The sequence below is a fragment of the Dryas octopetala genome, chromosome 2 (genome assembly GCF_963921425.1).
Source record: "Dryas octopetala chromosome 2, drDryOcto1.1, whole genome shotgun sequence".
NCBI classification, from domain to species: Eukaryota; Viridiplantae; Streptophyta; class Magnoliopsida; order Rosales; family Rosaceae; genus Dryas; species Dryas octopetala.
In genome coordinates, this window is record NC_141367.1 from 24129206 (window position 1) to 24143203 (window position 13998).

Below are 13998 nucleotides of genomic sequence, written 5' to 3' on the forward strand. Positions count from 1 at the left end.
GATGTGAAATGAATATTGATCATCATTTAAGGTTTAACTCTCAAATTTTGAATTATGTATAAAATTCAAGAATTAGCATGATCAATCAGTCTATATTAGTCATTTGTCGAGCCTTTTACATTGGAAAATTAGCATGTAATTTTTTGTGAGTAATGAATTGGGACCACTTGAATTGTGTGATTTTCATCCTTATTAGAGAGATGATTTTTAATGTTAAAATAATTTAATTAATTTTTTATCTAATGTAATTAGCCTAAATTTATTATTGAAAAGTGAACATAAGCATAAATTATTGAAGAAGAGCGGGAAAAGAAGATGGATTTTACGTGGGAAGAGGTAATATGCAATGATAGCTCGAAAAGGAGGAGGGGGAGGAGGAGGAGGAGGAGGAGGAGAAGGAATCACACAATTTTTATGGAGAGGCGTGCACGCAAACCCAGGCTTATTTGTCCTTATTATTATTGCCGTGTAATTAAAGTCATTTTGTCGTTTTGTGCTATGCTGCAACGCGTTTTAGCGTTGTTTGCAATATGAATGAAAATGAATGTTTATTAATTATATTTATTTAACAAAAGAAAATTGTTGACTTTGACCTTCCATGTGCGGCCAAGATCGTTAAATAGAAAAAACCTAAAATAGCCTAAAAATATGTTTTGATAATTAATTTGGGGTTCTCAAAGTGAGTGATTAAATTAAATCCACAAAGAGGGATTAGATTAGATTAGAGTAACTTCAAATTGCCGCAATCATCGTTGGGGCTGTTCACTCATCAAACTTCTAGAAATGTTTAGGGTCAACGGCTTGGATCACCCAATAATAGATTTATCTAAAATCAAATTAATTCTAGAGATAATTAGGTTTGGGTTTTTTAGAAAAATAATATTTAGATGGAGACCGGGGGTGTTTTGAAACTTATAAGAAAATCATTTTGATTTGTAATAAAATATTCTCTCGATTTGAAGGGTATTTCTCCTTCAAGGGTGTAGAGTGGGCTTTGTAGATGTTACATGTTAAGTTTCAACTCTAGACTCTAGGATTTTGAGAAGTCGTCAAAGAAAAAAAATAAAAGGACTTGATTAAAAATTCTAAATCATTACTGGTTTTAGTCTAAGAAATACTTATAAAATAAACTAAACTTTAAGTCTTCCTTAATTCTATACATGGATCATCCTAATTACCTTATTAATTCAAGTGTTTAATTATAAATAGTACCATACATGGTAATTAGGATTTTTAGAATATAAGGGTTTTTTTTCAACTTATAGAGTGCACATGAGATGAGAGTTAATTTGGTCATTCAAAATTACAATAAGCTCCTTTGAGAAAATGGGAACGGAAAATGCAAAAGTATTCTCAAGATGTGTATACCAAATATAAGAAAAAGAGATAATTAGGCTTACGTTATTTAGAAAAACAGTTTTTAGATGGAGACTGAGGGTGTTTTAAAATTTATAAAATTTTTTTTTTAATTCATAATAAAATCTTTTAATTTATAAGAATTTTTTTAAATTCATAATAAAGTTCTTTTAATTTATAAGAAAATCATTTTAATTCATAATAAAATCCTTCTCCGATTTGAAGGGTATTTTCCCTCTTAGGGTGTAGAGTAGGTTTTGTAGGTTTTGTAGGTTTTAACTCCGGGATTTTTGGCGGAGTCCAAAATTATAGAGTTAAAACCTAACAGCAATCCGTCAAAGAAGAAAAATAAAATGACTTGATTACAAATCCTAAATCACCACCGGTCTTAGTTTAAGAAAGACTCATAAAATGGATTGGATTCTAAGGGCCAGTTTGGTATTACTGTGTGAAAAAACAGCTGTACGATAAAACAGCTGTGAAGTAAAGTCAGCTGTAAAGTAAAGCAGATGAGTGTTTGGTAAAATATGTTTTCAAAAGTGTTGTGAGTGCAAAAGACAGTATCAAAGTGTTTGGTAAATGTTAATGTAAAAGTGCTGTGACTGTGTATAATTACTAAAATAGACATGATGCTAAAAATGTCTTTCACTTATTTGTTTGGTAAAAATAAAATGTGTTTTACTTGTTTTTTAAATTTTTGGCTACAAATTTTTATTAGCATTAATTTTTCTAAGACAACATTATTAAATAACTATGTCTATTATTTTTTTAGGTATATTATAATTTTAATCGTGCAAATAAAATATCATAATTAATTATCACAATATAAAATATAACTAACAATGAACATATTTTTTAATTTAAAATAAGCAAATTAAAAATATAAAAATCAATGAGGATATTATGGGCAAAATAAAATATTCATTGTTGCTGTGATTCACTGCAGCTTTCAAAAGCACCTAGAAACCTGCTTTCTGTTTTTTGTTGTGGGGAGTTGAGAATTGTGGAAAAAAGTAGTTTTTAATTGTTTTACCAAACACCAAAACTGTTGTAGGTGATTGAGAATTGTCATCCACATCAGCTTTTGGGTCTTCCACCACAATTCCAAACGGGGCCTAATTAAGTCCACCTAAGAAAAATGAATCTCATACTTATTTCTAAAATTTCAAATTTTTACAAAACAAACTATACCTTAATTCGAGAATATACGTACTGTGCTTACATTATTTACTAAAAAAATAAGAAAATTTAATTGATACACTTATTTGTTGTTTCATATGTAATACAAGGATGAGGGTTTCCAATTAAGATCGATAATTAATAGGTTATATATGTTTTGTGCATGTATGTTTTAGCTTAGGAATGGCATTCTTTTTTTCTAAGGGCTTTTACTTTTGACATTGCATGAACTGGTCCCAAAAAATGGAGAGGACTTGTGGATGTCTAGGTCAGCAGAATTTATTATATTGTTGGTCAAGGGTCATTAGGTCGACTATCAAGACCTCTAGACAACAGTCTTCTTGTGGTGTTGGAGGGGTTGGGGGGGGGGAGAGAGAGAGAGAGAGAGAGAGTTGTAATAAGTTATTGACCTTGTGAAAGGATAAGTTCAAGTCTACAACTATATATTATTGATACTAATTAATACAAGAAAATCTTTCCGGGATTCTGCTTAATTAAGCAATAAATATAATGTGGGAAAGAATAAATGGTTGTTCTCTAGAATGTATCTTTCTTTTTCACAATTATACGTAAACAAAAGCCCAAGTTCAGTTTGCACCAAATATTAGTGGATGCTGTCAACATTAATCTAGAAAGGGAATCACAGAATGCGACATCTAAAACAAATAAATATGATTTGGGTTGTGAATAAATAATCTGCATTAGTCATAAACATGTGATTTAAAGCACCACAATATATGAGTTTACTTTTTTTTTTTTTTTATTCTGTCAAAATGGGAATCAAAAGCCATTCAGAAAATTTCAGTATTAATTTAATTATCAAGGACGTTGACAGAGTATAACCCAAGCTGATCTTCTTCAATATTAATATTAATGTGAAATGATTCCAAACTCTGATTTTGAAACGAAAATAAAATGCATTATTTGCTATATATACTTATTTTGACTTATATTAATTTTAACCGTATATTAGAAATTTAAGAGTTTTAATTTCATCCACAGTCCCCACATCCAAAAATTTGATCCCACCCACATATAAAACTGTCGGTTGACCATATATATCCAATCTAGCTCCTTGCAAAAAGAAACATTTGAATTGAACCTAAACATATATATAAGAATATGATCATCAAAGTGGTCGGTGATAAGATATATGCTGGCCGTTTTGAAAGAACTCCAATGGGGCAGTTGGAAGTTATAAATTTAGACTTAATTTGATCGATATCGATGCTGCCTAGAAAAAGCAGCTTTGCAACAAGACAGACCCTAATGATTCTTCCTTTAAAAAACAATTCGAGTATATAATATATTGGAGAAGAGAGAATGAGTATCTTAATTAACCTTTAATTATGTTTTGTTTATTGAGCGAGAATGAACTAATTAAGGTTTATATGTATGAGTTGCTGAATCACTTATTATTCAAACGGCCAACAGCATGCAGATCAGTGATCAAGGTTTATATGTATGAGTTGCTGAAGATAATAAAAAGAATTTGCACAAACAAGCAGTTACGTTTATTAATATATGATCAAGTTGTATTCACTTAATTTGTTGTAGTTACATAGATTAATCGAGATACAATGAATTATACCAGTACCCAAATACCCAATATATATTACTTTATAGCGAATATATATATGGAATACTGTTCATGCCACATCTATATTCTAATGTGATATTTATATGTTATAGTTTATAATTTACAACTGGATCATAATGGAAAATCATATATACGAGGATATATTGGGAAATTTGAAATGTGACAGCATCTGAAAAATCTCGTGCCTCCTCCAAGTGCAGTTCTTCGTAGTTAAGGGTTTGCATTTGTATGAAAGCAAGCTCTCTCATAATGTGGGACAGCACGTACAGCTTGCACACACACACACACACACACACAAATACACAATAATAAATACAAGAAACACGCAAAGTTCTTATATATGCATTTGTCTTGAAAATTCTCTAATATCTTCTCTAAAAGGTGGCAATCACGTCGTGGTGTTTGGATCCTATATTCCTATCATTTCATATATTGATAATTCGTATCTACTTACATACACATCAACCAAATTCATGTTGAATTCAAGTAGTATTATATTCGTATCTACTAGCATGCAATAAACTGAGAGAATGACAAGGCATGCCAGAACTAAAAAGCATGCCATGAAATATTTTTATCTCAGCAATACATACCCACGAAGGCATGAGGCTTTAAGGATAAGCCAACCCAACCCAAACCCACATGTAAACGGCCTTGGCAACCGACTGTTTTGTGCGTAGCAAACAGAAAACACGAAAAAAGGAGTAATCTAAACAAAACAACGGTGTTCGGTGTGGTTGAACAAACAAATATTCAAAGCTTTGACTGTTGACCTGGGCGTTTTAGATTTTCAGATCCCCACACACGACATATCGGCCGGTACAGCACAAGACTCGGAAACCCGTAGTCAATTTAAACTTTGGGTCGCGTTCGATGTGTCCTAGGGAGTTTCACAACCACGCGCCACTGCATGTCCTGCTTTGCACGCTCTCCAAATAGTGGTCAACTATCTAGGGCTCAGCCGAATTAATGGTTAAGGTTAAGGAACATGTGAAAGGAATACAAACCACTCAACCTAGTGTCCCAAGTTATTTCAGAATTTACCCAGTACTTTTGTCTGTCACGTACGTACCCATATTAATATATATATATATTATATGGCTCCAAATTAATCTTAGGTACCCACGAAGCAAAACAGGCTCAACTATAGATCTCAAATTTTTTTTTTTTGGCCATTGATCTCAAATTATTATACACAATATTATGGTAATTTTTTTTGCCAAGTGGTGTGTGGTGAGTGCTGTAAAATATAGTATACTATATGTACTAGCTCCTCACTAGCCTGCCATCTACAGACCTACTACATATGTTTTATGAGAATGACCTAATTAATGCTAATGTTAGAAGATATAAAAATTAGAACATCTCATATAAAATTAGTTGATAATGATGTATTTTAAGACACTGTCTTATATTTAGGGAATAATTTAGTTCTCTAATTGTTATAAAATAAGTAGACCATTTTGGTAACAGTTAATTTCATTATATATATATGATAATAGTTAAATAACTAAACGATTTATAATTTAGTTAATTTTTTGTAAATATATTTTTAAATAGTAATTTAAACAAAATTGTTATGAACATGAGATTATCGGCTACTACGAAATGAACATGCATAGAGAGAGAGAGAGAGAGAGAGAGAGAGAGAGAGAGAGAGAGAGAGAGAGAGAGAGAGAAAAACACAACAGCGCGCATTCCTCGTACATACATATATATATATGAATGCTCTAAAACTAATTAGTTAGTAAGTGAATACAAAACTAATCACCATGTTAGGCTCACTGCACAATGTAATCTCAAAATCTAAACCGTCCATTTTTTAGACTCTACTTCAAAGATCATCTCTGTAAAAAATTTTCAAAATCAGAAATCATTTAGCCATTTGATTATGATCACAATTATTTATATGCTTTTATCGAAAAAGTGATCGTCTATTTATTTGATCACAATTAGATGACTAAATGATTTATGATGTAATTGATTTTTTACAATGATGATTTATAAAGTATGGCCTAAAAAATGGACGATTCGGATTTTGAAATTGGTTATGTGATGAGCCTAAAAACATGATTAGTTTCGTATTAGCTTGATAACCAGTTAACTTTAGAGTACTCCTATATATATACAAGAATACTCTAAAACTAACTAGTTAGTAAGTTAATATAAAACTAACCACTATGTTGGGCCCACTGCACAATATAATCTCAAAATCCGAATCGTTTATTTTTTAAGCCCTACTTCAAAGATCATTCCTGTAAAAAATCTCTAAAATCGGAAGTCATTTAGCCATTTGATTATAATAACAATTATTTCTATGCTTTTATCGAAAAAACTGATCCTCTATTTATTTGATCTTAATTAGATGACTACATGATTTTCGATTTAGTTGATTTTTTGCAATGATGATCTTTGAAATATGGCCTAAATAATTGATGGTTCGGATTATGAGATTAGTGATGTGGTGGGCCTAAAAGCATGGTTAGGTTCGTATTAACTTGCTAACTGGTTAGCTTTAGAGCACTTCTATATATATATATATATATATATATATATATTAGCTAGCTCTTTATGAAATCATTTCAATTATATTTTCTACCTTTTTGTTGCACGATCCCATTCTCTTTAAAGCAACACTGCTTTTGATCTCTCTTAACTTTTGAGCTTAGCTAAAAGTCTAAAAAGATGGCAAACATGGGCTCACTCAATTACAAATGAAATTTATCCATTTTTGTTTAAAGTTCCAATTATGTTTTTGTTTGTAACGATTTTACTAAAAGCACACAAAGTTTCCTTAAAAGTTAAAACTGATAAAGTATAACTCCCTATATGTAATATGTTCACTTTACACCACGTCATGGGGAAAATTACTCAATACTGTTTAACTTAAAAAACGCTCTTGTCAATATGTGGGGGTAAAGAAAAACCCTATTTGTGATCCATCATTGTCATCAATAACATTGGAGGTACATTACATTAATTTTTTTGTATAGCCTAACTCTAGCTGAACTAAAGAATTAAATTTCAAATTTTTAAAAAATATGAAATTTTTGAAATTTGTTTGATTCCATTGGAAATTTAGGCAAATAATTAGAATTTTTAACGAAATTTCAACAATTTTAATTCGGTAATATTTCGAAACCCCAAAAAAATTCAAGGAAATTTTTAAAATTTAATTCCATGAGCTTAACCAAAAATAAAACCACGATTGTCAATTGTGTATTCCGACAAAATTCATGTAAAAAATAAAAAAGCAAATTCCGAGAAGAAGATGATGAATTTCTAGAAAATGCCTCATATCTAATTAAATATTGGAAACTAATTGATTGGAAAAAATAGAAAGAAAATAAAGCTATAGAGTCTAGAGGGCGTGTAATGGAAGCAATCGTAGAATATATATATATATATTACTAAACCGCGTAAAGTGCATGTGCTTTGAAAGGCTGATCAGAGAAAGGTGAACCTTTCGATTTGACACGTGGGACACCACAGCATTATGTAATATTCTGTTTTCTAATTTATAATTTTTTACTAAAATTAAAATTTCAGTTTTACTTGTTTTCTGCTGCGAGATGTTTGGTAAAAGAAAAAAAGAAATACAATATATGTTATTATTTGCTTTATTCATTGTATTTATTAACGTAAATACACGTGTAAGGTAGCACCGCCCTTCAGTGTCCCACATCGAGTTCTGGGCGATGGGTACACGCGGGGCCCTCTGTCGTGGCAAAGCTGGTTTCACGAAAATGATACAGTAATTTCCCTCAAGAAAAATATCCATCATTATTCATTGTTAATACTTAATAGTTAATACCACATTTTTCCCTTATTAGTTTCCCACTGAATTTACTAAGAATTTTCTCGACTTAATTTTTTTTTTTTTCCATTCTTATTCAGTTCACTGGAAATGAAAACTTTTAATACATTATTTTTCATAAATAATTCACCATATCAACATAATGACATGATATGATCATTTCATTTAAAATTTTTCAAAACAATCAATTTTTATAATTATACTACATTGCAGGAAAATCTCAAGGAAGTCCATGCATATATCAAAGCTTATATATCTTTGATGATGGCTGATTAATTGAGATTAAATGATGATAATTTAGCTTTGAACACAGCTAGCTAGTAACATTTTCGGCGATAATTTTTTATTATGATAAGATGTGAAAGTATAAAGCATTTATTTGTAGCACTTTTTTTTATATATAAATGGAGTTTGTAAAATCTTGATCGAATTTATATTCTATAGTTAAGATTAAAGTATGTTAAAAGAAGACAAGAAGAAAATCTAAATCTATATTCTAACAAATCAAACATGATTTAAAATGTTCATTTAACTTTACACTAATCAAACATGATTGAAGCACGCCCATTTGGTACTCTCGGGAACAATCACAAAGGATTTAACTTTAACTGGTTTATCAGTTAAAGCTAGAGAAGAATAATTATTGCACAAAAAAGTACCCAAGCAATCTCTCAACTTTGTCTTTTAATAAACAAGACAACAATTGGATTTACCCTAAAAAGTACAAGCTTCCATATACCGTAAATGTCATATGAACTGAGGAAATCGTTTATCGTATTTGTCAGTTGTCATCTCTATATAATTGGCATTTGGCAGTTTGTCTTAATTTGCATATATATCCTCCAAATAAATCAATTTAGATAATAAGGGCTAATTAATTCACATAACCCAAAGCAACAAGTAATTAACTCCGAGTATGAATGCTTAAGGTTTAAGTAGTTGATGCTATTTTGATTTGTGGGGAGAGGGGAGAGACACATGCGGCTCATGTGGCATATAAAAAAACATAAGAATTGATGGCATGAGCCATGAGGAAAGTGACATTCATCGAAAATAAATAAACTATAAAACAAGTCCATAGTACGACAATGACTAGAAGGGAGGGGGAAAAAAAAGAGTAATTTTACCCCAAATCTTGAGCACATATAAAATGCATGGTTACAAATTGTTGGATCGGAATTGAATGGTTGAAATTAATTTGAGAAAATAAAATATTTAATCAATATATTTGAATCAGTTAGATTTTGAATTTATAAAAATATTGATCGATGAAAATCGATTTCCAGGACTATCTATCCGACCAAGAGAATTTTACTACTTGTCTATTTTAATTTTAATTTTTTGTCTTTTAATCTACCACTTGTCTAAAATAAATTGGTGTTAAAAGTTAAAAAATGAGTTTACTAAAAATTGAAAGGAAAAGCCGCGAAAGAGAATTGAAAGTTGTGAGTGAGAGATAGACGCACATGCAGAGGAGCCGAACCTTTTTCCAGCCCACGTGTACCTGCAAAGGGCAAATAGCCAAAACCCCCGTCCACACTCAACCGGTTAACCAGTCAAAACCCCGCGTTAAAGGTCCGTGGGGCCCGGCTACTGGGGTCCATGCATGCATTTAATGCTCGGCACCGTCTCCCGTCGACAGATTCCGTACGCATGTATGACCGGCAGGTGGCGGTCATCTGTGGGTGGTGGTGGGAAACGTCCGCGAGCCAAGCTGTTCTCCAAAATCCCAGCCCAGGTCCATTCACACTTTGAAAAAACATTTAAAATAGAAATGAAAAACAAAGCAAGAAAGATATCAAACAGTTTCACTCGCTTTCTGTCCCTCTATCTGTTTCTCTCTCATATATTTTCTTTTGTAATAAAAGTATAAAACTACTTGGAGAGCAAGCTTGTGTTTTCCCAAATGGCGAATATGTGCTGCTTTTGATTTGAAATCCATGGATGGTAGAGAAGAAGAGCTAAGAAAGAGCGAGCATAATAATTCCATGGCTGCAAATTCCACTGTTTTCTCCGATGAGATTCCGATGACCAGTTTTCCATTACCGTCGAACATATTTGACATGCCATGTGAAGATCAAGATCAAAAGGGGTTTATGGACCTGCTTGCAATCCAGGACTACTACAGTACCACCCCTTCTTCTTTATTCGATTTCACCCCTCAAACGACGTCGTCTTCGTCTTCGATGATGATGCCACCGCAGCAACCACTTCCGTCACCGGCCTCCTCTACAGTCCCGGAGAGTACTACCAACTCGGAGGTGTTGAACAGTAGCACCACTCCCACCACCCCCAACTCCTCTTCAATCTCTTCCTCTTCAACCGAAGCCGCGGCTCATAATAATAATGAGGAGCAAACTAAAGCACAAGAAGATCAGGATTTAGCCGATGATGTTGATCATCACCAAGATCCAGACAAAACCCAGAAACAGTAAGCTTTTTTCTGTTCTGGATTTTCTTATTGTTTTCATGGGTCAGTCGTTGTTGTTATTCTTTCGTTTTCTCATTTTTTCTTTTGTGACAGAAAAGTGGAAATAATTAACAAGTTTGCTTTGTGGGGTTTTGATTGATTACACAGATTGAAACCCAAAAAGAAGAACCAAAAAAGGCAAAGGGAGCCGAGATTTGCGTTCATGACCAAGAGTGAGGTTGATAACCTAGACGATGGTTACAGATGGCGCAAGTACGGACAAAAAGCTGTCAAAAACAGCCCTTATCCAAGGTAACATAATCATACCCTTCATTTCAATCAATCATTCAATTCAACTAATTTTGTTGTGAATTTTATTTCTATATTTGTTGTGGGGCACGTAGTAATGATTGTTGATGCAATTGTGTGTGTGTGATGTACGTACAGGAGCTACTATCGTTGCACCACAGCAGGGTGTGGTGTGAAGAAGAGGGTGGAGAGGTCCTCCGACGACCCTTCCATTGTGGTCACCACCTACGAAGGCCAACACACCCATCCCAGTCCCATTACGCCACGTGGAACCATGGGGATTGCGCCGCTGCTGCCGCCACCGGAGTCTACCGGGTTTGGTTCTGCTGCCACGCCCTCATCGCACTACGGTGTACTCCCATCACAATTACCCCATTACTATCAACAACAACAACAAAACCACCTGCAGCAGCAGCATTCCTATATATATAACTCATCCCCTTCTCTGAACATGAGCAGCTCCTATGGTTTTAATTCCAGCAGCTCATTTAATCCTAGTTTACTTCAAGAGAGATATAATTTTGGGCCTTCTCTGTCTTCGGCTTCGGCTTCGTTGCTTAGAGACCATGGACTTCTCCAGGATGTGGTGCCATCGCAGATTCGAAAGGAGGCCGAAGAAGATCAGCAACAACGTCATCATCATCAGTAGAATAATGCATCATTTTTTATATGTTGATTAATTGCCGGTATGTAATTCTCTAACTGATTACTACTTAATTCGATCTCTTGGGTTCATTTAGAAAACAAGAGTTAATATTGATCATTTGATCGAGTAGTGTACCTTCTTTTTTCAGATCATTTTCGCTGTGTAAAAGGCTGTTTAATTGGGGGGAGGGAGACTAGCTAGCTAGCTTCGTAGTAGTACTTGAGCTTTTAATGTTATTCTTTTGTACTTAGACATGCATGATCTTCATGGAGATATTTATTAATTGGGTTTTTCTTTTGTATATCATTCTCTTTTTCATTCCCTTTTGCTGTTTTTATCTGTCTTTCCTTTCTTACTTTAATTCTTCTTCTTCTTCTTCTTCTTGTACTTCTTAGTCTTGGTCATCTTTGGTGTTTACACTGGTGCACTGAAATAATCAAAGGGGTAAAATTGTCACAGTCAAATAAATAGGTTAGGGTTTTTACATTGATGATGAGTGAATTATTTATAATTACCTTTTTATCCATCCATGTCAAGCTAGCATTGGTAGGACTTTATGGGGAAAAAAGGTAGAATCTAGAATGAACTTGGGAACTTGATCCTACTACTTTTTGGGTCATGGATCATGAGTATTAATGGTGGGAAACCCTAAAGCCATATAGGAATGGTTATGAAAACTTTGTCTAGATATGTAGCCAAATAAATGCGATGGATATGTTCTTGGAGCTAGCATGCATGGATGGATGGAGGTGCAATTAATTACTTGATCCACAACCACTAACTTTTTTATTTGATGACATTCTATTCCTTTTTAAGTTATAATAGATGGATATGGGTTTGTCATCCAAGAATCATGGGTTTGTGATCATGATCAACTTCTTGGCAAAAAAAGAAATAAGATTAATTGCAATGGTTGTTAAATATTGATTTGAATATATGGATTGTGTGGGATTTTTGGTGGGGGATGTGGGTTGCTTTTAGCAAGATATATATGGGTTTTTGTTACCTGTTGAAGTACGTTCATGAAGTCCAGATCAGTCCATATCTCACTGTCTTTGCTAGCTTGGGATGTTATTGAATTCTTATGCCACTTAAAGCCATACAGGGTTTGAAGCCACATGATTTGTGTCTAAGCTATATATATAAGTAGAGATCGATCATATGGATCCGGAGCATTAGATGCAGTAAACCTATTTGAATTGCACCATGCACGTCAGCTATAGCTTCTTATGACAAGTAATTAACTTTGTCTAAAAAGTAATGTACTTGTACATATATATAGTACCTCATAACCAAATACACGTATATACGTACATGTATTCTTAGCCATGGTCTAATTAGCATCAATTTAAGAATCAAAATTAGGTGTATGAAAAGAATATATATGATATAATTAAACTCAACCATTTCTTAAGACAAAGCTAGAACCATGCCACTAGCAGGATGTAGATATTGAATATTTGTAAGACTAAGGTCTTCTGCAAAATGTCTCACCGGTGCTTTTCTTTCTAAACCCAAGGGAATAAAGGTAAGTGGCGAAAGTCTGCCAAATTTGACAATAATACAACATAGGGACACCAAAAGTTTTTCCAATTAATTTTGACTAGCACAATTTACCTTAGTAATATCTTATTTGTTAAAGATACATGAAATTTAGATTGATGATCACCAAAGTTAGCTAAGAACAAATGAAACATGATCGCACGGATCTAAAATTTCTGGGATTTGATTTCATATTAATTTGTAGCATTACTCCAAATTTAATGTAGCTTTTACGATTCCAAGTTCAAGTTAATTTGGTACTTTGATCGCAACTGGAATTTGCATAGATTGTGTGCACGTATATACACTTTACGTAAAGGAACTTCATGGGTTGAAATGTGAAATTGTATCCATAAAGATATGCATGCATGCATGCATGGTAGCACACAAGACCAGCAGCTAGCATCTGAAAAGATTTCAGTGCTTGCAATATATATTGTACATGTGGAATCTTAATATATACTACTATGAATTGTAATATAGGCTGTTAGTCTTGCGGAAAGAAACATATCATCAAATCAAATATAGATAAAACCTCTCTCTCTCTCTCTCTCTCTTCATTTTGATCGATCAATTGTTGAAAAGTACATCACAACGGCAATTAAAAGTTGGTTCAAAAGAGTCCAACAACTTAAATGCTACCCAGATAATCAGATGCCTAAAGAAACCACAACAACTATACAAGGGTCTCTCTCTCACTCTCTCTCTAATCAAGCAATTTGAAAGCAGAGAAAAAGGTGTTATTGGGAGGAGATTCTTTGTGTAAATTGATTCAAACGCGCGCCATATATATATATATATATATATATATATGGGAATATGCTTCAATATATATGCATGATATCTGATCCATCAGTTCGATGCCCATTAGGCCATTACTATATATCCTGTTGGCTGCTGCCATATATAGAACCTCCACTCCATCGAATTTCATGAGCTAGCTTAGTTAGCTAGTTTGTGAGTGCTTTGCACAGTCTAGTCTAGCTGTACGTATATATATATATATATATATATAAAGTGTATAAAAAGGTAGATATATACATATGGCATTGAAATTCTGTTGATCAAATAGAATGAAAAACGAAATGCATGTTTTTAATTAACTTAATTACAATATTATTAGTCAAAAGTAGATCCCT

At 33.0% G+C, this 13998-nt stretch overlaps 1 protein-coding gene across 1 annotated transcript; it reads left to right on the top strand.

The window, feature by feature from the left end:
- Positions 1–9742: 9742 nt before the first annotated feature.
- On the top strand, positions 9743–11618 carry WRKY48 (WRKY DNA-binding protein 48). Its single transcript, XM_086230835.1, has 3 exons — positions 9743–10383; positions 10531–10674; positions 10810–11618. The coding sequence occupies exons 1-3, from the start codon at positions 9893–9895 to the stop codon at positions 11318–11320; spliced, it is 1146 nt and encodes a 381-aa protein (XP_086086961.1). The 5' UTR covers positions 9743–9892; the 3' UTR covers positions 11321–11618.
- The last annotated feature ends 2380 nt before the right edge of the window (positions 11619–13998 follow it).

Excerpts from the sequence above, each read along its gene's own strand:
- WRKY48 (XM_086230835.1), top strand. The coding sequence starts at position 9,893 with ATGGATGGTAGAGAAGAAGAGCTAAGAAAGAGCGAGCATAATAATTCC. Across the intron at positions 10,384-10,530 it reads CCAGACAAAACCCAGAAACA|ATTGAAACCCAAAAAGAAGA; the intron begins GTAAGCTTTTTT and ends TTGATTACACAG. Across the intron at positions 10,675-10,809 it reads AAAAACAGCCCTTATCCAAG|GAGCTACTATCGTTGCACCA; the intron begins GTAACATAATCA and ends ATGTACGTACAG.